At 41.1% G+C, this 23,159-nt stretch overlaps 1 protein-coding gene and 1 long non-coding RNA gene across 2 annotated transcripts; one reads left to right on the top strand and one right to left on the bottom strand.

Annotated features, from left to right (window-relative positions):
- The first annotated feature begins 413 nt into the window (after positions 1 to 413).
- On the top strand, positions 414 to 18,142 carry ATP6AP1L (ATPase H+ transporting accessory protein 1 like). The gene is made up of 7 exons (XM_039382119.1): positions 414 to 1,900; positions 7,088 to 7,128; positions 7,926 to 7,987; positions 9,438 to 9,679; positions 12,121 to 12,171; positions 13,502 to 13,745; positions 14,917 to 18,142. The coding sequence occupies exons 1-7, from the start codon at positions 1,806 to 1,808 to the stop codon at positions 15,217 to 15,219; spliced, it is 1,038 nt and encodes a 345-aa protein (XP_039238053.1). The 5' UTR covers positions 414 to 1,805; the 3' UTR covers positions 15,220 to 18,142.
- Positions 1,347 to 2,545, bottom strand: LOC120323418. The gene is made up of 2 exons (XR_005563820.1): positions 2,455 to 2,545; positions 1,347 to 2,039 (listed from the first exon to the last, which is right to left on the bottom strand). It is a non-coding gene; the product is annotated as an uncharacterized LOC120323418 (long non-coding RNA).
- Positions 18,143 to 23,159: the final 5,017 nt, after the last annotated feature.

Here is a 23,159-nt window from a genome sequence, read left to right as displayed (position 1 = left end):
AACAAGCAGCAGTTACGAGTATTGAGGCCATGTTGCTGAGAACACAGCTGTGCTGGGCAGGGCACGTCTCCAGGATGAAGGACCACCGCCTCCCTAAGATCCTGCTTTATGGTGAACTTGTCACCGGCTGCCGCAAGAGAAGAACCCCAAAGAAAAGATACAAGGACTCCCTGAAACAACATCTCAGCCTTGGCAACATTGATCTTCATTGCTGGTCTCTTCTGGCCTCCAATCCGGAGGTCTGGAGGCACACTATCCATAATGCTGCTGATGCCTTTGAGAACGCACGCAAGATCATTCTCAAGGAGAAAAGACAACACAGAAAGAATCGTGTCTTGCCGATACCACCTAAGGAGTCTTTCTGCTGTACCTTTTGCAACCGAACTTGTCTATCTCGTATTGGCCTTTTTAGCCACCAGCGTGCTTGTAGCAAATGTGGGTAGAGTCCTTCCCAAATCTTTGTTCGCGAAGCCTAGCCATGATAATGATGATTAATGTTTACTGAGGAAATCAGTATATTTTCCACTGATTTATTCTGGTTTAACCTGTGTTAGCAGTTTGGTGTTACTTGTTTTCTTGATTGTCTGCAAATCCCTCCTTTGGTTCTGAGCAAACTGACATTATTTTTCATTTTGTTGATGGCGAGTGCCTTTTCCCCCCACTTATTTAGGAGTGGGGAGTACTGAGGCATTGAACAGGACTGTGACATCAATGACTTCACAGTTTTTAGGAGTGTGTGACACTTCTGCCTCTTGAAATTTTCCTCTGAGCCCTGTCTCCTTACTGGAGTAACTGTTCAAAGTTTAGCATCATACATTCATGGTACTTCACAGAAAATCTGGAGGTTATTTTCAGGTGGTTCTTGCTTAATCCCGCATTCCCTCATCCCATTTTTCAATCTAGGATTCTCACATAAGTATCTTTATTCCTTCTTAAATTGGATAGAAGCAGTACTGCTGAGGACAAGCTGCTGGGAGGTTTTTAAGATTAGCGGATATACCCTCTGTATCCCAGAGGGAGAAATGAATTAAGATGGCAAATCCTTCCTAATAGCTATGATGCTAAAGCCCCAATCTTTTTCTGATATCTAGAATGCAACAGACAGGAACTCCTAGTTAGCAAAGTGAGGCTTCAGTGGTGATCACATCAGCAAGTAGCAAGGAAGAAGTAGATGTCTGGGTATATAAATACCTATAGATTGGTATATGACTGTGTCCTGCCTGATATTTAAGGGTTTTGGAATGAGGTGATCTTTAAGGTTCCTCACAACCCAAACCATTTTGTGGTTCTGAGTATAAAAACAATTGAGCCAGAAAGCTAAACACACACACAAACTGAAATAGTGCTGAAGAAAAGAAAATTGCTTCCAAATGTTTGACTTCAAAGCTTGCAATATATGCCTTCACATCTGTATGGTTACTAATATAAGGTATTGTAAGTCTTGAAAATACATGTAGTTCTTCCTCTGATTATCATATAGAAGAAGTTTCAGAGCTGTTTGTAGGCAGCACCTTACCCTTTCTCTGAGGCGTGGGTTAAGTACAGATGAGGAATGCTCTGCAGTGTGATTTCAGAGCCCATCTGATTGTATTCTTTTTTTTAACAAGCAGCTCAGTCCCGGCGCACTTTCCCCGGGTTGTGTGCTCATTCATTCACAGGGCAGCTGGAACGTGCCAGGTGTTTGCCTTGGGGAGAAATCCCAGCACACGGAGGATTTCTCCGGTGGTGGATCCTCCCCCATCACGCGGCAGAGCTGGACCAAAGCCGCAGATGTGCTGCGTGTGGAGCCACTACCTCCCTTCCCAATGGAACGAAACGCTGCCCTGAGGTTCTTGCTGCTGTTCCTGTGTGTGGGATCCGGGGTGTCCGTGGAGCAAACGACTGTGACGTCAGGAAACAGGTCAGTGACTGGGTGTGTGGTGACAAACTTGAGCGAGCCCAGATTTTAAATGCTGTCATTTGTGCTCTATGGGAGTAGATTCAGTCGCAGTTTGGAGTGTCAGGACGTGGTTGTAATTTCCTTTCAGGTTTAAAGGCACCTAGGGGTAATACAGAAATTAATTATTTTGAAACACACGGTGAATTAAATATGTAACTTTAAAGCAATTTTATAAACGTGGCTTTAAAATGAGTGGTTTCTGTGCATCTGTCTTACATTTCATTACATTTTAATGACTCTCATACTGACTTTCCCTGGTCTGTGTGAAAATGAAGTTATAAATAGAATAACAGCAAGGGTGTGAAAACTAAGGTGCTAAAATATTCTAGTGGTGTAGAATGGATATTTGAAGCGTGAATTCAATATTGCAAAGGAACTTACAGAATTACTGGAGATTTGCGTTTATTGTCAATAGTGATGTTTCACTCTCTAATGAAATACAAATAATAAGCCCAAATCATAGCAGGGGAAAGAGGGGACTTCATAGAGCCAAGTATTATGAAAGTGAAAACAACCTGAGCTGTATGAGTTGAATCATGCCCGGAGTCACCAGTAACACACAGAACAAATATGCTGATGGAGGTTGCAGCTGGCAGTAAAATCTGTTCATTTAAGGCAAGAAGGACATGTGGTAATTTGCTTAAGCTTGTATTAAGAGATCTGGTAGTCAGTTACCGATAAATACTACAATATGTTTTCATCTAAATAGCTCACTTGCCGTTCTCCTCTGCCAGTTTTCAGCTCCCTCACTGTTCCTCTTAGCATAATTCTGCATTCTTTTTTTTGCAACCAGACCAGAATCTGAGAGAGAGCATTTTTTTACAATGAACTTTTTTACAATAAGTATTAGCAGAAGAAGTTGTGACCTGGATCCCAGTGAATTAAATGGGGATTTTGCCTCACTGGAGGTGGGATTGTGCATGCACAGTGTTAATTTGCTAGGTTCTATGACCTCAGAGGTTTGGGGTTTTTTGTATTAAAAAAGAAAGCTTAAGTATCTTGTTCTGATCCGGTCCTAGCTGGGCATCCATTAAACTGCAGATCAAACCCAGTAATCAGTGCATTGTAAAATAGTTATGTAAATCTGTCTCCCTGTGTCAAAACTCACATTAGAAGACTATAAGAGTTGTGTGGTTTTGTCGATATTTCTGGTTGATAGGACTTACCCAGAGGCATTTAAAACTCAGTAACATTTTTTTGCCAGGATTTTTCTTAGAGGAGACTAGCTCTTTCCCTGAACATGGTGTCCCAGGTTTACACATTTATAATGTCCATAACTTCCTTGAAATTCCCTATGGCAAGTGTCCCTTGCACAACCAGTGCATTGCCACCAGGTGCTTGTCACCTTTTGTCATGACTTTGTTTTTAGCGCATTTGAATGTTCATGTGTTATTTTCCAATTAAATGCCTCATAAATTAGCTGAAACTAGTTCAGCAGCCAGTAAGGAATTCTGCAGCTGGGCAATATTAGTATTAGAAAGATGACTCTGAAGTAATAGAAATACTGTTTCTTTAGAGGTGGAGTACATTTTCCCATCTGCTGCAGTTTATCAGAGCAGTAATATGAAGAGTAAAAGAGTGAATATGACGTGAAAACTTCCTGTGGCGTCCACACTCAACCAGTGTTGAGTGCCAGGATTACTCCTGTGGCTCATCTGAGCAGAGAAAACACTGTTTACATGGAAGTCCTCAAGAGCTGGAGTCTTTATAAACTTTTTTGGACAAACAAGCCAGACTTGGTTGTCTTATGTAGATGGATAATGTCATCTGATAAGAGGGAATTTACACTTCTTTATGCTTATAATCTTATTTAATTGGGTTTTACATAGTGATTAGTCATTCCAGTGCTTTGTATTAGGGCTAATCCAATTTCATGTGGGTTCCTAACATACTTGGTATGGTAAATTCAACATACAACCTACATGCCTAGGTGTTATCTGGGCCAGTTATTTACGAATTGCTAAGGAAAAATATTGGAATGTATACCCTGTGAGCAATTGAATTTGAAGTGTCACGGTAAGAGTGTCTGATTAAAAAAATGATAAATTTGAAAAGCTATTCTGTAATTCAGTGTGCTAAAAATGATTTGCTGTCAGTTTTGCAATGGAGAGTAAATGCTAGCTAGTTTCCTATCTCTTGTACATGTAATGAACATTTTATAATTAAAAGGGAATACGTATTTTTAAAAAATTTTTGCATTTTTTGCTTTCAATACTTCTGTTCTGTGAAACGTGCTCTAGCTGAGGATGAAAGGGCTTTGAGTGCCAGGGATCGCTTGTGAATTCCCCAGCTTGCCTTTTCCTTGGGAAAGCTGCTGATGTGACATCATGATGGACATGGGCAGCCACCCATCCCTGTCATGGATCACAAACCCATGACACCTCAGGGCTGTGGGTGTCAGAAGCAGCTGACAGATCCCATAACATCGACAGCAGCCTGGGCTTGCCCAGACACCAGGACGTGATCCTTGGCTCTGCCAGCCACAGACCGGCTGTGCCCCAGTGATGTGGAATGATGGATTTCCTTCCTCTAACAGAGCTCCATGCATTGTGCAGGAGGAAAGGACTGCAAATTAACAGAGTAATTAACAGGAGGACCAAGCCAGAGGTGCTTCCCTTGCAGCCTTATGGTGTCTGTCATGCTGTGGCACTTTGTGGTGGTTCCCGGGTCACTCTCTGTGCTGCATTTCCTCATGAAAACATGAATATTTCATCAGCTGTGCACATTCATCTGTGTCAGTATCTTTATGCTAAAAACAGAGACTTGATGTCTCTTCCTGTACTCAGCACTGGTGAGGCCACACCTCAAGTACTGTGTCCAGTTCTGGGCCCCTCATTTCAGGAAGGATATTGAGATGCTGGAGCAGGTCCAGAGGAGGGCAACTAGGCTGGTGAAGGGACTGGAGCACAAGTCCTATGAGGAGAGGCTGAGGGAGCTGGGGCTGTTCAGCCTGGAGAAGAGGAGGCTCAGGGGAGACCTCATCACTCTCTATGACTCCCTGAAAGGAGGTTGTAGCCAGGTGGGGGTTGGTCTCTTCTCCCAGGCTACTATCAGCAAGACAAGAGGGCATGGTCTCAAGTTGTGCCAGGGGAGGTTTAGGTTGGATATTAGAAAGAATTTCTTTCCAGAGAGGATGGTCAGACATTGGAATGGGCTGCCCAGGGAAGTGGTGGATTCTCCGCCCCTGGAAATTTTTAAAAAGAGACTGGATGTGGCACTTAGTGCCATGGTCTAGTAACCGCAGCGGTAGTGGATCAAGGGTTGGACTTGATGATCGCAGAGGTCCCTTCCAACCCAGCTGATTCTAAGATTCTATGATTCTATGATTCCAGAGTGGCTGTGGGATGTGGAGCAGCCAGGAGTTATTCAGATTTTTTTAATCACAACCCCCAAATTAACCCTTCCTCTTCCCAGAGCAGCATGAAAACCTTTTAAGTCCAGTTCAGGAATGAAATGAATTGCACAATTTTACACCAATCTTCTCCCACTCCAGTATTTTAGTTTGTGATTTCCAAACTGGAGGAATGAGCTATGGGAGTTCAACTATGCATATAGGGAGGAGTTAAAAGTATAACTAAGCATAACTAGATATACATAGGTACAATACAAGTAAATATAACTAAAGTTAGTATAACTAAATAATTTTCATTAGTTTCCCTTTGGCGTGCCTCGTTTTTGTAGCTCTTACCGTGCAAAAAATTCTCCCACATTTGCCTGTTCCAGCCCAAAGGCACGATCTGTCATGAAAAAAGACTAGAAAAGACAAAAAGGGATGCATCGAATTACAAAAATGTTCCTAATCATAAAACAACCCAAGAGAGAGTTTTATCTGAGCAAGAAAGCAAGGTTTGGTCCATTGTGGCCACATCTTTTGTTACCTGTGTGTCAAAATCTGGTATCTCCACCCATCTCTGAGAGCTGTTGTCATGAGCAGCTTCCAGCATCTTGAAGAACTGATTCCAGCACGAACCCTGGCACCGAAAGAGCACTGGGAGAAAGTGGGACCCACTCTGAAAGTTGAATGAATAAACCTGTAAATAAACCTGCCAGATTAATTTTAAACAGTGTCACCCACAGAGATGTTTTTTTAACATAAGATCTTTATAAGGTTCTTCCAGCTTGACAGAAAGCAGGGTGGGCTCTGTGCCATCCCATGTTGTTTGGACTCGTATTTATCTGCCATTAAGGAAGGTGTGCTGGAAATTAGGTTGGGATCACTCCTGCTAGTGGGTAACACAGATCCCCCTACCCAGAATCTGGCGGGGAGTGAATTCACCCAGCTGTCCAGAGACTCCCCAGGAATGCCAAGTCTTGACTTTGCAATTCCAATACTTTACAGTACAATTTGCTCACAAATACCGAAAACTGGTCTTATTCCTAGTCTTTTTATGCTGGTCTTGAGGTATATATTTTCAAGAATTTTGCTCCTGTGGTGGGTTGGAAAAGCAGCAGGAAACAACGCAAGGGAAGAAGATGGAAATGTATTTCCATGTTTAGTGGCTGTGGGGCAGGTCTGACCCCAGCAGCTGGAGATTTACACTAAGAAGAACATCAAATGTTGAAAATTTCATGAGCCTGGTAGTTGACATTTTAGATGTGCTTTGCCCACACCCTACCTTGCAGTTGACTCTGTGACATTTGGTATTGCTTGGAACCGTTCAGGAGCTGTCTTCAAATGGCTGTAATTCTGGGCTTGAGACATGTTAGCCCATTGCATATGATCTATCCTGAGGGAATTAAACGTGTTGCTTCTGACTCTCACTGTGGAACAAGGGTGGTGCAGGGTGCTTGTGTTCCTCTGCCTGTGGGCTGGAACTGATTCTGTCTCTAACCCGGAACTGGTGTCCCATGGAACAGGACAAGAGAAAACAGGACAAGAGAGAAGCCTTTTGTCAATGTGATAAGGGTATGGGAAAGCTTGTCAGGGCTAATCCACCCAAGGGATCTCTGAAAATTAGGCATTTTTAGCCTGGGCTCAGCAGCTTTGGATTAATTTGCCTTGTTCCTGTTATATTACCAAGCCAAGGACCTGCGTTACATTTTGAATGTTTTATGGAACATAGTAGTAATAGGTGTTGTCCCCAGTAAACTTGCTGCAGACTTTAAATCCAGATGCTGTAAAATAAGTATTTTTCTCCTCTCTTCTAGTTCACATGAATTCTCAGATCAAGATTCTCTGCAGAGAAATGGTAAGCCTTTCAGTGGGCTGAACTCCTAGATACTAGTTCTGTTAGTGTGGCTGTAAAAGATTTTTTTCCCAGATGTTGCTTCTGCTGGCCTTAGTGACTCTTCTGTCACGTGTGTTGTTAAAGCATATCCCCCGTTAAAAAAACACCCTTTAAAGGATTTGCCTGTTTTAAAATACTAATTTGCTGTCCAACTCAGATGCAGAGAGAATGGGGAAGACAGAAGCATTCACTCTTTTTAACCAAATGAAAACAGGATTAAATTTTTGAAGGATAGAGCTTTGAGAATGTTCATGAAATGACCTGTCCTTGTGAAACTTCACTCTCCTGGCAAGCAGTTGGGCCATCAGATTGTTTGTCACATCTTCCGATCTCTAGTGGTGCAGGGAAAGAACTTCCCACTCACAATTAAGACACTTTTGTTGTTCAATTCAGCACACACTCTTTGATGACAGAGTTTGCTGTATGAAGAAAACAAGCAGCTTTTGCTATGTTTGGGATGAATAAATGCAGATGTAGACTGAATCTTGTAATTTTGGGGCACTGGAGTTCCTTCCAGATGTTCAATGAAAAGAAGAGGAACCTTGTTGAATGAGTAAGGTAAACTAGAAAATACATGTAATGAAGGTAATATTTGGAACAAGTCAAGTATTTTCCAAGACAGAATCAGCTATTCTCACATACACATTTTGTGCAGGGATAATTATTGTTTGCATAAGAACGTGCAAAAATTATGCCTTTATAAATGACTGGGTGTTTATAGTATACTAATAATGCTGATAACACTCTTTCTTCTGCAGATCAACATTACGAAGGTGGCGTGAAGCCAAAATTGAATGTCAGTCAAGTGGCAATTGCGCAGGTAATGGATCTGTAGAGTCTTTTCATAGCACATTTAGATCTTTTAATTTACATTGCTGAATTTAACTCTTTTTACATTGTTTACAAGAAGCAGCCACCAAAACTGTCTAAATCATTGTGATATGGTACTGATTCACTGCCTGCTGTACAAGGTGTCCTCTGCTTTTCTGAGGAGTGAGATGAGACTTCAGATGCTGTTGCTGATGCTGACTGGTCATGGATTTGGGCACATGGTCTTTCTGAAAGAACCAAATCCTTATATCCATATCCCGTACAGTGACATTTGACTGCTGTGGCCAGTCTTGTGCTTATATCACTTGGTACTAAATGAACAGCTGTAGCAAAACTTCATATTTTTGGTGGGAGTTTTTCATGAGACCAGGCAATAGGTCTTGTCAAAAATTGACCATAAAAGGCTTCCTTACCAAAAGAAGCTCACCAAAAGTGATGCACTCTGCCGTAAGTAACATGTTGATTAAATCTCCCTCACCTGTACTTCTGAGAAGACAGCCTTATCATTTATATGAACACATAGTCACTTATCACATCTTCTGACCGTGATCTTACCTGGCTTTCAGCTTGTTGCTGTCAGTACTTACTAATTTTAATCCTAAAGCACCCTTGTGCCATGTGTAAGGTCCAATATCAAAAGGGATCTTTCAGGATCTGAGCTGAGAGACATGATTTTCTAATCTGAACAGCACCAAAAAAAAAAAAAAAACGAATCTCTCTTTAAGCCAAGACAAAGCTTTGGGGCTTAACTGTGTCTCTTCTGGAGCCTGGTAAGATGCTGTTTATGACTGGGACTCAGAAAACCTCTCTTGTTTTTGTACATGATTTGAACTTGCTAAATCATATGACATGGAAAAACCAGCCATGCAGACACTGTGTGTGTTACCTTATTCAGATAGGATGTGCATTACTGGGGCAAAGCTGGTGTCTGGAAATTTGAGTTTGAAATCTGGAAATGGCAGTTAAATTTTCAAGTTCTTTCAGAGCTCTAAGTCACTGTCTCAAATTATGTTGCCTGACAGCCAAATTGTCTTTTTGCAATGAAATTTTGGCTTAGAAGGGGTAGCATTTTTCTAGTGTTTCCAGATGACATGGAAGCTGCAGTCCCCGGGTTTTAACCCTCTAACTGATTTTGTAAAGGCAGGGATCCACACTTGAGCCATCCTGTTCTGCAGCAGGTATTTTCCTGATTTTAAAGCAATTGGGAGCCAAACTACCTGCACGCAGATGTAAACTTGGGCATTTCTTTCACCTGGACAGCTGCCTAATGTGCTTTCAGCATGGTAGGCTGTGTCCTTGGCCCAAACTGAGTCCTTTTCAGTGTGTTGAAGTACTTCTTACTGGTGTCCCAGGTAAACAACCTCATTTATTCTGGTAGGATGGAGAGCAAATCCTGAAATGCACACCTTCTGATAGCCATCTTTTGTGTGGTTCCTCAGGTTGTCAGCCACAACTTCAACAGGGAAGGGCAGTGGGAAGGAGCATTCTGGAGGCGGTTCTCCCACAGCCACCACAGCCCCCTCAATGTCACGATCAATGGCATCCCCTGCATCCTTTTCTGGGCCAAGAGGATCATGATCAGGCTTGAAAACCACACTCAGCTGGACTTGACAGAGAAGGCATTTGGTGTCCATGCCACAGTGGATGTTGGAGACTCAAACTGCAGTGAAGACAGTGCAATGTAAGGTGGAATTCTGCTACACCAGTGAAACTGGTGCCAGATTACAAGTCTAGGAAGGAAACTGAAGGAAAACTGACCTTGTAGAGCCCCGGGGCTCTTTCCTAAATGTCCTGCCATTGCAGCAGCAAGGGTTATATCCTTTAAAGCCAGCCTTTCGTGGGACACATGGGTGTACTCAGCTGTTGCAGTGGTATGGTCACTCCTTGGGGCCAGCCAGCTTTGCTCTTAGGGCCTGTGAGGCTCCAGCTGTTGATCTGCTTAGTTTCCAGCTGTTTTAGACAATTGCTTGGGAGGCTGAAGAGTGGGTTCTATGCTGAATATGGGGCCTTTGGGCTGTGCATGACTACTCACCCCTTTACAGGAGGTGTACCAACAGTACTGCACAGGATGCGGGTCTGTATTTAGTCCTATATGGCAATTCACCTGTACAGCTAAATATGTTTCCCTAGAAAGTATTAACTCTTTCTGATCACACAACTGCAAAGGATAACCCAAGGTGCACAGAAATTTTACTGAGAAATGCCTGAAAACTAAAAGTAAAATTGAAAAAGAAACAAGGACTTTTGTGTGTAGTATCATAATATTCAACGAAGGCAGTCTGAATATTATGTCATCAGCATGTGAACCAATGCAGCAGTTCCATCAACATGTGAACTATTCCATTAGTTCTCCCTACCCTCTGCCTGTCAAAACAGGCAGAGGTAGAGAATGGAATAAAGTTATTTTAGAAATAAAAAGTAATAACAAACATTCCATCCTCTCTTCTGGTCTACAATTTGGAAATAATCTTGCTCTGATTAGTAATTATTGCAATGTAATAGAATGCAAAATGAAGGGTTTCAAAACTCAAAGAATAGTTTTATAGTTTTTCTTAAGACCTGGAAAATCAGAAGGACAATGTTTTTTTGTGGTCTGCGAACTCCTTCTGGAGCTGAGATTTGGAGACTGTTAGACAAGCAGGTTACTCTGTCTCCCTGTCTGTCACGGGTACCTCTGTAGTCTTACTACTGTAGTGGCTTCATTTTGTAAATACAGATTTCTAAGAAATTAGGGCTTGCCCTGACTCTGTCTGGGAGGGAGATAATGTATGATTATGATTCTCTTGTGATTTAGGTCTGTGGTTGAAACAGTGTAGGTGACAGAGAAGAAAGGGAAAAGCTTGCTTGAATGTTGCTCTGTAATCTCAGTTTTAAGAATCAACCTAAATTAAGCCAGTTGGTGGCTCAGTCCTCACATGGTAGATTGCCCAGTTTTTCTCACATCAGAAAAAATCCCTCAGAATTCTCTCTTCTCTAGCTTTCATTGTTAAGACAACTCTCTGTATTGTCTTTCAAGCTGATTTATGCTGTGTAATCAGTGTAAAGTAGCTGGAGCCAGGAAAAAATATTAGACACCAAACACATATGTGTTTGCTATAGGAATATAATGATCCAACCTGCGTTTTTTTCTTAGTTGAATGCCATATTTGCCGGTGGCTAATCCTCAGCTATTATGATTTCCCTTTGCAATAAAGAAAGGGATAGTCTGGATTCAGTGTCCTGGCTTATTGGACCAGTGTTAGTCAAGGTGCAAGAAGTCTTGAAGTCTAGATCACCTATGAAATCATAGAGCTAGCTGTTTGTTTGGGGATTTTTTTTGTGTGTTTGTTTGGGGTTTTTATTTAGTTTTATTTTGTGTGAAGTTTTTTGTTTTGTTTGGTTTGGTTTTTTTAAAATATATTCTTCAGCTTTAATTTTGGAAGTCTTTCAGATGCTGCATGTTTCTGCTGTGTTTTGTTTTTGTCTTATGTGAACAATGAGAATCTCTGTACAGGTTTTAAGAGGCAAAATATTAGTGTTGAGTGATGAAACAATATATTCCACTTAGTTATGTATTGCTACAGTGCATTAATTAAGCTGATAGATTAATTTAGTAAATTTCAGGTGCCCATGCTCACTGCAGGTCACCTTTATAGAGCTACCTCACAGTCAGGGTATTTATGGGGCTCTAATGATGTGCATATGTGGACTTTGGACTCCAGTGACATCTGTGTTTTTTATGCTCTGGTATTTAAAAAGATGAGAATAATGTGTGTGTTTACACTTTCTGATGACATACAGAGGTGATAGCTGACTGAGACGACATGGCTTGAGAAGGAGAACAGAGATCGACTGAACTAATTACCAACTGATGTGGAAAGCAGTGGGATTTAATTGTGCTGGAAGTTAAACACGCATTTATACTCTTTCTGGACAGTTTGGACCTCGTTCCAAACTGCAGGTGAACTAGTAGATTTCAATGGAGGAAAATTTAATCCTTCCAGGTTTTTTTCCCCGCTGACTTTAAGGATATACTGAGCAAAAGGCTCCAGGTATAATTGAGTTTAATCTTTTGTGCTGCTTTTCTCTCTGAAGACTTCTGAATTTTTTTCCTAGCCTGATGTAACTTGCTTTTTGACCTAGGCTTTCTCTGAAGTTTGGGGACATTGGCAATCTAAAGGGACTAGTTATCAGGTAAGTTTATATGGCAAAAACCCCAACCAGATAATAAAAAGCAGGCTAATATACATTGTTATGCAGTTGCTTGTGGAATTAAAGTTAATTTGTTTAAGCAAAAATAATGCGATAGAAATTGTTGATTGTATAATTGTCACACCTGCACTCAGTGTGTCTGTCATTTGCCTGCCTTGTTCTAAGTCATTTTTTCTCCTTTGTTGGCTTTTCTATTAATGAGAAAAGTTTGCGTCATCTCTTTTGTATAGAATCTTCCTGTGTCTGAGATTTTAGCTAAACTTTGGTGATTTACTACATTTTTCTTGGGAATTTTATGTCAAGAACTGATAGTGTGGGCTGTTCAGACATCAGATTGTGACCTGGTTTATGTTTACTTCTTGGTGACAGAAAAAACAGCATTTCTTGTTAATTAACTTCCCATATCTTGGATGGAAGTACAATACCAGTGTGGTAGTTTATTTTGGCTGAATGCCAGATGTCCACCGAGGCTGCGCAGGTCTCCCTCCATCCAGAGGGAAAAGGGGAGATGAAAAAAACCGTAAAAACCCGGGATTTACCAAGAAAGGTAGTTTTATATTTACACAGAAAAAAGGAAAAAAACCCTAATAACACTACAAAAACATAGACAAAGGAAATTAACAGTAAAATTCTACTTCCTGCCATAAGCAAAGTGCTCTTTCTCTCTCCTCCAAGGAGCAGCCATCCTGCCGGATAGCTATCACGGAAGAGAGTGAGCTACTTCCTTCCTCCCCTTTTTATATCTGAGCTGATGTAACATGGTATGGAATATCTTCCAAGTCAATATGAATCAGGTGACTTATCCTATGTTTCCTCCCAGAAAAAGGAAACAAACCTACTACAACCAGTGTTGGATATATTTTGCTCAGCCATTTATTAAAAATCCCTCAAAATCCTCTTACTGTGTGGGAGAACAAGTAACAAGGAGCAAACTCCTTCAGTTGCAATAATGAACAACCTCAAACCACAGAATTTTTAGCATTGGAAGGGACCTCTGGAGATGACCCGGTCCAACTCCCTGCCCTGGCAGGGTCACCTGGAGCAGGTGACACGGTAACATGGCCAGGTGGGTCTGGGATGTCTCCAGAGAGAGAGACTCCACACCCTCCCTGGGCAGCTGTTACAGGGCTCTGCCACCTCCATGGAAAGCTCTTCCTCGCTTTCCAGACTCAGTGGAGGGATCCAGAGCTCACACAGATATAAACTGGTGATGCCAGTTGAGTCTCCTAAGGTTGTTCAGTGTGCAAATTCAACAGGTGGAACCCTTTGACTTGTTTTCCTATTCACCTCTCTTCCCACACAATGTTTCCAGGTTCTTGCTGACCACCAGCTACTACCAGCTATCTGTTCAGAACTGGTTCAGCCTGCACAGGCTGCAGCTGCTCTACAACCACTCGGTGCAGGCGACGTTCAATGCGACCCGAATCCATGCGCCGGCGACTTACTCCTACCACTGCGACCATGTGAGCAGCCTGCAGAGATACGATGCTCTCCTCATTCCCAGCTCTGCAAATGACCTCTCACAGCTCTGGGAAGTCACTTTTATTGATTTCCAGGTAACGTCATGGAATTAGGCCCAAGGGATCCTGTAGGTAGATTGATGGGGAAGTTTTGGCCATTTGCTGACACGGAAATATAATGACCTTCTATGTACAGTCTATGGGATTTCCATGGAACACAAAATTGAAATGAGGACTTAAATTATTCTCTTTATCTCCCTAGCAAAGGAAATTAAGGGCTGTATAGATTTTCTGTAGTCTTCTGCTTGTGTTCCCTTTAGTGTGGGGGGTGAATTTAACTTCCAGTGTTCCATCTTTCGGAGCAGAGCTGTTAAACGTGGCATCAGTAACAGCATCAGACACCAGGTACAGAATTCATCTCACTTAACTTTTGATGCCTACGAATTTTAACCCTGTGGCCTGATTATAGTCACCCCAGCCTGCCTCTAAAGCTAGTGGATAATTCCTCTGACTCGTCTTAAGTCCTTATTTTAGGATGAGATTAATAATCTTCTAAAAGTGCCGAGTTTTCTGTGTTTGGCAATGAGGGAGCCTCAGATGGCTGGACTAGAACATCTTGCTTTTACATACCTAAGTCATAGGGCATGAAGAGCTGAAAAAGGGAATTGAGGAGGAAAGCTGGTCCCCTTTTCTCACCATGTGATAAATGCCCATGGGCTGATTTAGTGGACCAGGCACAATTCCCTGAATGCCAGTGTCGTAAACTTCATATTAGAGCTGAAGCCACAAGTAAAAATTGTTGGTGTTTTCCATAGTTGGATGCAGCTTCCTGTAGTGTAGTTGGTTTGCTACCAAATACCGCACACATGGATCTGGTGAGGAAAACCTAATTCTAGGGTAGGCATTTCAAAATATTTCCTGGTTTGTTGCATTGAAGTTTATGCCGTTTGAAACAGAGACTCTGAGGACCCTCAACAAGTGATGCTGGAGGTGCACCATTAAGGTGAAAGGCATCAATTAAATATTGTGGGCCATCAAGAGAAGATTTTGTTTCAAACACAACTACAGATCCTTTGGGCAGCAGAGCAGAGGGGATTAGAATAGCTAGTGGTTTCTAGAAGACTGACCTGGAAAAACTCTGAGCATTAACTCCAGCCAGCACGGGGAGGTACAAATTTGCAATGTGCAGGTATTAAATTAGAAATTCTTACTGCCATCAGGAACACAAGCACCTCATTTAACACGAGCTCTCTTGTTCTCCTCATAGATCCAAGGTTTTAACATCCAGGAAGGACATTTTGCCTATGCAAAGGACTGTGCATCCTTCTTCTCTCCAGCAATACTGATGGGACTGGTGATGTCCCTGATCCTGCTGCTGGTCCTTGCCTATGCCCTTCACATGCTGATCCACCTCAAATCCCTTGACAGGCATCATGAGTGCAAAGCTTCTCCTGCCTATTTTGCACAGATGAAAGACAACGACATGGGAGATGAGAAGGAGCCACTGAGAAACAGTGGGAATGAGTCCTATGAACTTAGAAACAAGCAGTTTGGTAAAATCTATATTTAGCAATGTGCATCTAAGTGAAACAAGAGGTATTTTCTTCTGCTGGCACTGTTGTGTGTAGTTGGCGCAGGTCTTTCACCAGCTGATGAAAGGAAAAGTAGGTAACAGACTGTTTAACTGGTTATTTATTGATCATCATCTTAAAGACGCCTTGGGAAACAAGCTGAGATAAAAAAAATTCCATTGTGAATAAGAGATTCATGTTATGGGACTTTATTCCTGTAGCAAAAAGCCAAAATGCATAGCTTTTCATCCTGCTTACAAGGTCTCGAAGAGAGAATCAGTAATGAAGACTGAAATCAAATAAAGATACTAAATATATATGTATCTATATATAGATAGATAGATATAGATGTAAATCTCTTAGCTTGTTCTTTCAGAAGGCGAGATATTTCCTTATTTTGTATTTCCTCTGTGTCTTGACAAAATATCATAAATTTCTTTCTCAGGATGTGCTTTCCTTTTATTTTCCAAATGACATCCCTTCCTCTTAGTCGTCATAAACTCCTTTTCCTTCAGAGCCACTTAAGCTGTGTTTTTATCCGCAGTGATGGCTCCAGAACAGCAGCATCCTGATACTTCCCTGTGTCTGAGCTGGAGGCTTACTCTGAGGATCCAGTGGGAGAGCACCAGACATCTGGTCAAAGGCTTACCCTTAACTTCCTGGCTCAACTGCACGCCAGAAGAGGGATTATGAGCATTATACCCTGTAATTCAAGGTTAATTTCTTTCCTATGAAATCCCATCAGTCTCCCTTGTGAATTTTACCTGAATGGGGGTAACCAGTGCTATAATTCAAAATCTATATAAGCAAAGCGGAGGAAGCTCCTTAGCAGTGAAAAGGTACTGTGATATGATTTTCAGTGCTCTGTCTGAGCATTTAGGACACGGTGGTCCTCAAACTTGTCCTTTCTTCCATTAGAGGCAAAGTTTGGGAACTCCAAATTAGCCATGATTTGGCCCTGATTTCTAGTAAGGAAGAGCACAGTAACATACCAACTATAGTGCTTTTAAGTTATAAGTAATACTATGTAATAGTAAGTAATAATATGTTAGAAAATCTTCTACAAATGCAGATTTAGCAGGCATGTTTTATGCCTGTTTAATTTTAGATAATAGAACTAATTAGTTGTTTGTAGTCTTTGTAAACTATACTGCAGTGGTTTTTAAACACCTTGAGAGGTGTCCAAAGATCTCCTAATTATTAGGTAGGCATTCCTGAATATTTCCTGGTTTGTTGAAGTTTATGCAGTTTGAAATAGAGATTCTGGAGATTCTCAATAAGTGATGCTGGAGATGCATCATTAAGGTGAAAGGTACCAATTAAATATTGCTGAGCCATCAGCAGTGACACACAGGTGGAACCCAAATCAGTTGGTTGATTTAGAGAAGTACTTCAGAGGGAAAACACATAACCAGAAGTAAGGACTTACCACAGCTGCCTGTGGGCAGCTGCTGCCAAACTGTCATTTGTTTCATAAAGGAAACAAGCGAAACAATGAATGCCTGGGAACCTGAGTGAGGTTAACAAGAGAAGGTGCAAATCAAAACCAGGGTATTCCCTGCTGCGTGGCAAAACACTCTCCAGCTTGGTGCCCTCTGCTTGCACCCAGTGGGGACAGATGTTGGCAGTTGTTAGAGAGAGTTCAGGATGCCAGTGCTAAATAGGTGATGCTCCCTGTGGTCTGGAGAGCAGTGCTGTCATGCCCTGGGGGTTGGGAAATTAAAACCTGACACCAGTCAGTGGCAGCCTGTCAAAATGACTGTCAGTCACTGGTGTGAAACGCTCACCCTGCTGAGCCAAGCACGGCAGCGCTTCCTGAACCTTGTGTTCTCTAGGACACAAAGGCACTTCTTCCTCCCACAAAGGTCATTTATCCTTCTAGTTACTGTCTGATGGTGCTGTCAGGGTAATTCTTACCTGTCATTTTCTTGCATGTTTTAAATGGGCAAAATTAGCCCTGTTGCTGTGAGAGATTCTTACAACTCTGAGACTGGGAATAAGAGAGATACCCTCCAGTCATATCCCTCAATCATCATGTCCTTTTCCAACCCAACTGTGTTCTCTGGACTTTGAGGGTGAATATCTGCTGGCTTTGTGCTTGAGAGACTCATCACTGCAAACCTGCAGTGTGTAACAGTTCAGGTTTTTTTGGCGCAGACTTTAATGATGTGTGTGGCCCTTTTAGCAGGAAGACACTTGACCAAAAGATAGGAATTTGTACCTGCTGATTTACAAGGCAAACTTTAGAATAAAACAGAGTGAAAAAAATGAAAAGGAGAGGTAAAAGTAAAAAAAATTGCCAAGAAAAATAAAATTTGTTTCCTTTTATCAGCTCCTCCTAAACTATGACACAACTGGTATTATCCCCAGGATCCACTGGGACAAGGTGCATAGGTAGTAGTTATCTCTGCTGTGACTTTTAGTGTTGCAGTCTTTCATGGTAGTGGAAGGTGACTCTACTCCTCCATGTATCCCCTGTATCATCACAAATCTACTCAAGTGCCAGCAAGAGTCAGAAAGGATAAACACACTAATTGAATTAGACAGGAAATACAGTGCTCATCATAGGACTGGAATGATGAACCTTATGTTTGTAAAGAGTTAATGGTGCATTAGTGGAAAGAGCACCAGAAGAAAAAAATTGATCATAATTGCAGTTTCTGTCTCCTTGTGCCATGTATAAAGGCAAGCACCCATGGTTGAAAAAGATGAAAATGTGTGGCTTTGCATTCCCACTAAGCTGTATTTTCTGTGAACCAAGCAATCCTTATCAAATGCACATTTTGGAGCAACAGGGACAGTCCATTGCCCTGAAAGAAGGAGTCCTGAAAGAAGAAAATTCAAGTTAAAATTATTTGTGTGCTACAGAAATAAGCTACATTGGTACTAACAGACTCATTAATAAAAGATAAGCTTTTTTTACATGGTCCACATGCTGCATTATTTCATTTTTGCATGACACCAAGCAACCTTTTCAACATATATGTGTTCATTCAAACAAAATCCTTATATCATCTCTTCAAAACTGATTCAGCGTTTCAAATTCAGGGCCCCATCCACTCCCACTTAAACTCAAAGGGAAGAGTCTCAGTTTAAATGAAACAGGAAAAATTTTGCAGACTATTATGTAGCTCTCGCTGTGATAACAAAGAATTGAACAAATGAATACATTTATTTCTCATACATTTCAGCTGATGTTAAAATTTTATATAATTGCCCTTCACACCAATATTAGGCAACTTTACATTGGCAGCAAATTGGATTTTCAGGCAATACATTAAAGACTGCTGTTTGAACTGAAATGGTGGACTTTTGGCATAGTATTGATTAAAACTGCACAAGGAATGATCAGAGCCAAGGCCACTGTGGATACAGGGACAAAAACCATGAGTCCACTTGCTGGTAAGTAACACTGAATTCCAGGTAGCCAGAAGAAATAGGTTTATTTCTTTCCTTCAAGTTTATAAATGGTGGTGTTTCCCTGCCCTTCTTGAAATACTGATTCTTGCTGTAGCAAGTGTTAGTTCTGTCATTGATTTTTTTTTTAATTGCTGATTTCCAAAAGGCTGGATGCAACACTGCATTTCAGAAACTGTCCCCAGGAGCTCAGAAAGCATTTACCAGGGTGGGTCTGTTCTTCACCATTATTGAATATCCCTTGAATTGTTCTCCACTTCTTGTAACCCTTGTGACATTGCATTTAACTGGTGTATGGTAGATCTTAAATCTGATTTATTGGTTCCTAGATCACCCCTTAGTTTGTTTGATGTAAAAATACAGGCTTTATTTGATGTTACAGGACACAGTCTGAAAGAAATCAGAAGAAACTGCTAAACCTTGTATCTACATTTTTGCACTTTTATTTCTTCAAGCTGACATCATATGTCAGAAAATGTAATTTGTTTTTTCTGAGTCAGTGGTGTGTAAATTTACTCATGACTCACACTGTGTTTGAAGCCTGACAAAGAGTTTCAGTCCCTGCAAATTTTGGAACAGCCCTTCTGAACATTTTGCATCTGCCTAGTTCTGAGTGCTTTTTCTGGGTCAGTTTTATGATTTTGGTACATCAGCCTGCCCTGTGCTGGCTGCCTAAAGATTTTAATTGGTTATTGGAAGTAATCACTTTGCCTGTTTGCAGATAAGTGCTGCTGCTTGGGAATGTAAAGGAATATCGATTTTTGGAAACTCAAAAAGGAAGTTTTGCAAATAAATGATGGGTTTTTTTCTTCAACGCATCCTACTGAGCTTTTGCATATTAACACAAGCTACTTGTTCATTGCAGACCTTTACTTTCCTCTCTCCTGGCTTTGGCTTGAAGCTGAAGTGGATGGACCAGGGCTACAGAAAGAGCAGCAACACTTTTTATTTGGCCTCATGATGCCTCTTAGGCTATTGAGTTGCCTCTCAGGTGTCCAGGAGCCAGTCTACAGCTTTTCTGCCATTTCTATGTGTCTGCAATGGAAGGAATTTATTATCAGGCTTCCCTCACCAAAAAAACCCCCAAAAATAATACCCCCACCCCAAAAATGCACACCTCCCCAAACAAAAACAAACAAACAAACAAAAAAATTATTTTCAGCCCTGGACATGATTTGTTATTGTTTTCTTCCAGCTAAAGCTGGTCTTTGCAGTGAAAAGGGCACAGAACTTGAATTTTCAGTGTTTTATCAACAAAGAGCAGGTTTTTCACTCCCAGCTGTAGTTTTCTGTCACAAAATATTAATCAAGGCTCTTCAGGAGACTGAAAAGCTCTGTCCCAATTACACCCCTGACTTCAGAAATGTGAAGCCAAAAGGAAAGGGACAGTTTTGTCTTTACTCCTTGAAAAATCCCACATTCAACCAGTCTGAAATCATGGGCTGTGAAATGGAGTGTGGAGTCATGACAAGTCCTGCCCCTCATCAGTGAAAAGAATTTGGTTTGAAGCTGGCTCCCTGCCAAGTCTCCAAACCCTACCACAAGAAGTGTGTGTGTGTCCCCCCCCCCAAACCTCAAGGAGAAGAGGGAAAAAAACCCCAAGAGAACCAAAATGAGAGAGAGACAGCTAAAGCAATATATATAAATATATTTATATTTATATTACAGTTATATACAATTGAAATATATATACAATTTCACAAGGAAAAGGGAAAGGGAAGGGGGAAGGGAAAAAAAGGAACAAAACCAGAATAAAATATATATATCCTGATCAATAGCCCAAGATCTAGCAACTAAAAGAATTAGCAAAGAATATCTTACTACTCTCCTTGGGACAATGGAGAGTCACACTGGAGCAACTGCCGGCAACCTCCGGCTCCCAAGGTCGGCAAGGCCTTACCAGGCCTCACTCCCCAACCTGACAGACTCAACAGCAGGGAAACCCGCACCTCCAAAGCCACCGGAAGGAAAAAGAGAGGGCGAAGGCCTCTCCTCCTTTCTTCTTATACCCTGGCTTACGTAAAAATCGTAGGGAATACTGGGTAAATCCGGGCACTTCCTTGGTTACAAACTGGTCACCAAGGAAGGCCTAGACCAAACTACCACCGGTGGAAATCCTTAAACCTATTCCTAAATAAGCACACCCTCAGGATTGTTGTTCTTCCATTTCCAATCTGTTTGAAATGGAAGAGTCTTAACACAAGGAAGGGTCTTAAATCCTGCAGTTCATCTTCTGGATCCCTTTGGTATTGGGGCTGGTGCCTGCAGTGCCAGCTGGGAATTTTTAAGGATTTGAAATGGTTTATATACACACTCTCACAGAAAAACTGATGCTCTGCCAAAGTCCCTTGAGACTGTAGTCCCCAGGATGTACCATGAAGGCTCCTAAATTCTGCAAAACTCTACAGTGAAAATTAAGAAGATGCAGAATTACACATTTTATATTATTGGAAAGATTAATGGGTCACCACTGAGTGGAAATTCTTCATGTAGGCAGATTCTTCATGTAATTGAAGTGATCAGGAAATCTTCAGTTCTCCTGAAAATCTGCTTAGTGAGTTACATAAATCCCTGGTAGGAACTGGTGTGGAAGTAGCTGTGGCATTGTACTCCAGTAGTGCCTGAATGCATATTTGAGTTTGTTTCTTTGGCTAACAGCTAAGAAGATATTTCAATGGGAACTCTCATTTTGCGTGCAAGATGTGCAGGGTCTAGTCTTGAATCTGGGATCTCATTAATTTTTCTTTTATCCTTTCACACACAGAAGTGAGTAAATGTTTGTAATTTTGTGGTTGTTTTGTGTTTTTTCTTTTTTGTTTTGTTTTGTCTTGTTTTGTTGTTTTTTTTGGGTTTTGTGTGTGTGTGTGTGTGTGTGGTCCATTAGGAGGCCTAATGTCTGAATTGTTCTGAATTAATAAATTTTAATTTCTGTGGGAGGCGTGTCTAAAGGCACAAAGGATGTGCCCAGGTACAGAGCCAAGAGAGCATGCCCCAGAGTTAGTAAACTGGTTGGTTAAGAAAGTCACATGATATGTAAGGATAAAAGGGAGCGCAAGTTTGAAATAAAGCGTCTTTGATTACACCACCACGAGGAGCAGATCATTCCTTGTTACACAGGGGCCCTGCCGTTACAAATTTCTTCTAGAACACACTGGGAATTTCAAAGGAAATGCAGGTAGTAACTCTAAGAAGAGTTATGGAGAACAAAAACCTCATGTGCTGCTGCTGGCTCTTAGTTCCAACCTAATACTGCCAGTTTCATGGTAGAATTTCTGGTAGAAATTAAAGTTATCATTATTTTAAGCTTACAGAGAGTAATCAATCTAATAGAGACACTAACAATGTGCAAACCCACGACATTTTAACATATCTTGTGAAAACCTACTCAGCTGTTCTTTCACCCCAGGACAACAGGGCTGGTCAATTCTGAGAGTGTGAAGTCTTGATCATAAATAAGCAGTAGGCTTTTTAGTATGAGCTGCTCTTCAGAGGATCTTAGAACCAAATAAGCTGTTAATAATTTCTTTAAAACTACTTGCTGATATACAGAATAGATTTTCCATGGTGTTCTTCAAGGTTTCCAGAAAATATTCATTCCTTGAGTGGAGGGTGCATCTGGTAAAATATCATATTCTCTGATCACAATTGTGTTCTCACTGTAACACTGCTCTAAAGTTTACTTACAAGCTAATGAAATTGCTGCTGAAATTAGCATTGGAAATTCAGTCACACCACCACTTTCTCATTTATAAATAAATGATTTATTTATAATTTTTATTCATAAGAAATTTATTTTATTTAAAATTTTCAGGACATTTTCATGTTACTTTTTTTCCTTAACTCTGAACATAAACACTTTCAAAGAGACAAACAGGGGCTCTTTGCCACAGAAGCAAAACATTTTCTCTCTTCTGATGGTTCAAATGAGAGACAGAGAAGGAACTGACAAAACAAAATGCTTGAAAACATCCTCTGTCAGCCTCTCCCGATTGTCTGAAGCAACACCTCTGGAAAAAAATAGGCAGCTTTCAAGTATTTCATTGGGAGATGAACTTATTACTAGTCTTATCTTTTCAGTCCAACACACTGGAACAGAAATCCATGAAGGAATCTGAGCAGTTAGGTGTTTTCAGCCTATCTTGTAGGCGCAGTGTTCATGCATATTCACAGTGGCTTCTTGTGGTTAACAGGATTTTATTTTAAAATGTTTGTTTTCACATATCAGCCTTGTCTCTTGGTGAGGCTAAAGACCCCTTCATTCCCTGCCCAGGCAAAACCTGCTGCCAACCCATTGCTGCCTTTTTCCATCAATCCCAGACTTTTCCTCTGTCACAGCAACTGTGTGACTGCCTTTGTTGCATCTGTTTTTAGGAAAAAACCAAAACAACAAAATATATACTGCCTTATAAAGAGACTTTGCTTGGCTGTGCTTAACACTCTGGTCTGTTGAGACAGACTCTCAGTTGGCATGTAAATAATTTTAACTGCTGCATGTGCTGCTTTGCCTTATTAATTCTTACCA

This window comes from Pipra filicauda, unplaced genomic scaffold (genome assembly GCF_003945595.2).
Source record: "Pipra filicauda isolate LSUMZ 115617 unplaced genomic scaffold, ASM394559v2 scaffold256_size1097316_pilon, whole genome shotgun sequence".
NCBI classification, from domain to species: domain Eukaryota; kingdom Metazoa; phylum Chordata; class Aves; order Passeriformes; family Pipridae; genus Pipra; species Pipra filicauda.
The sequence above is the reverse complement of the archived record's forward strand: the minus strand, read 5'-3'. Positions and strand labels throughout refer to the sequence as shown.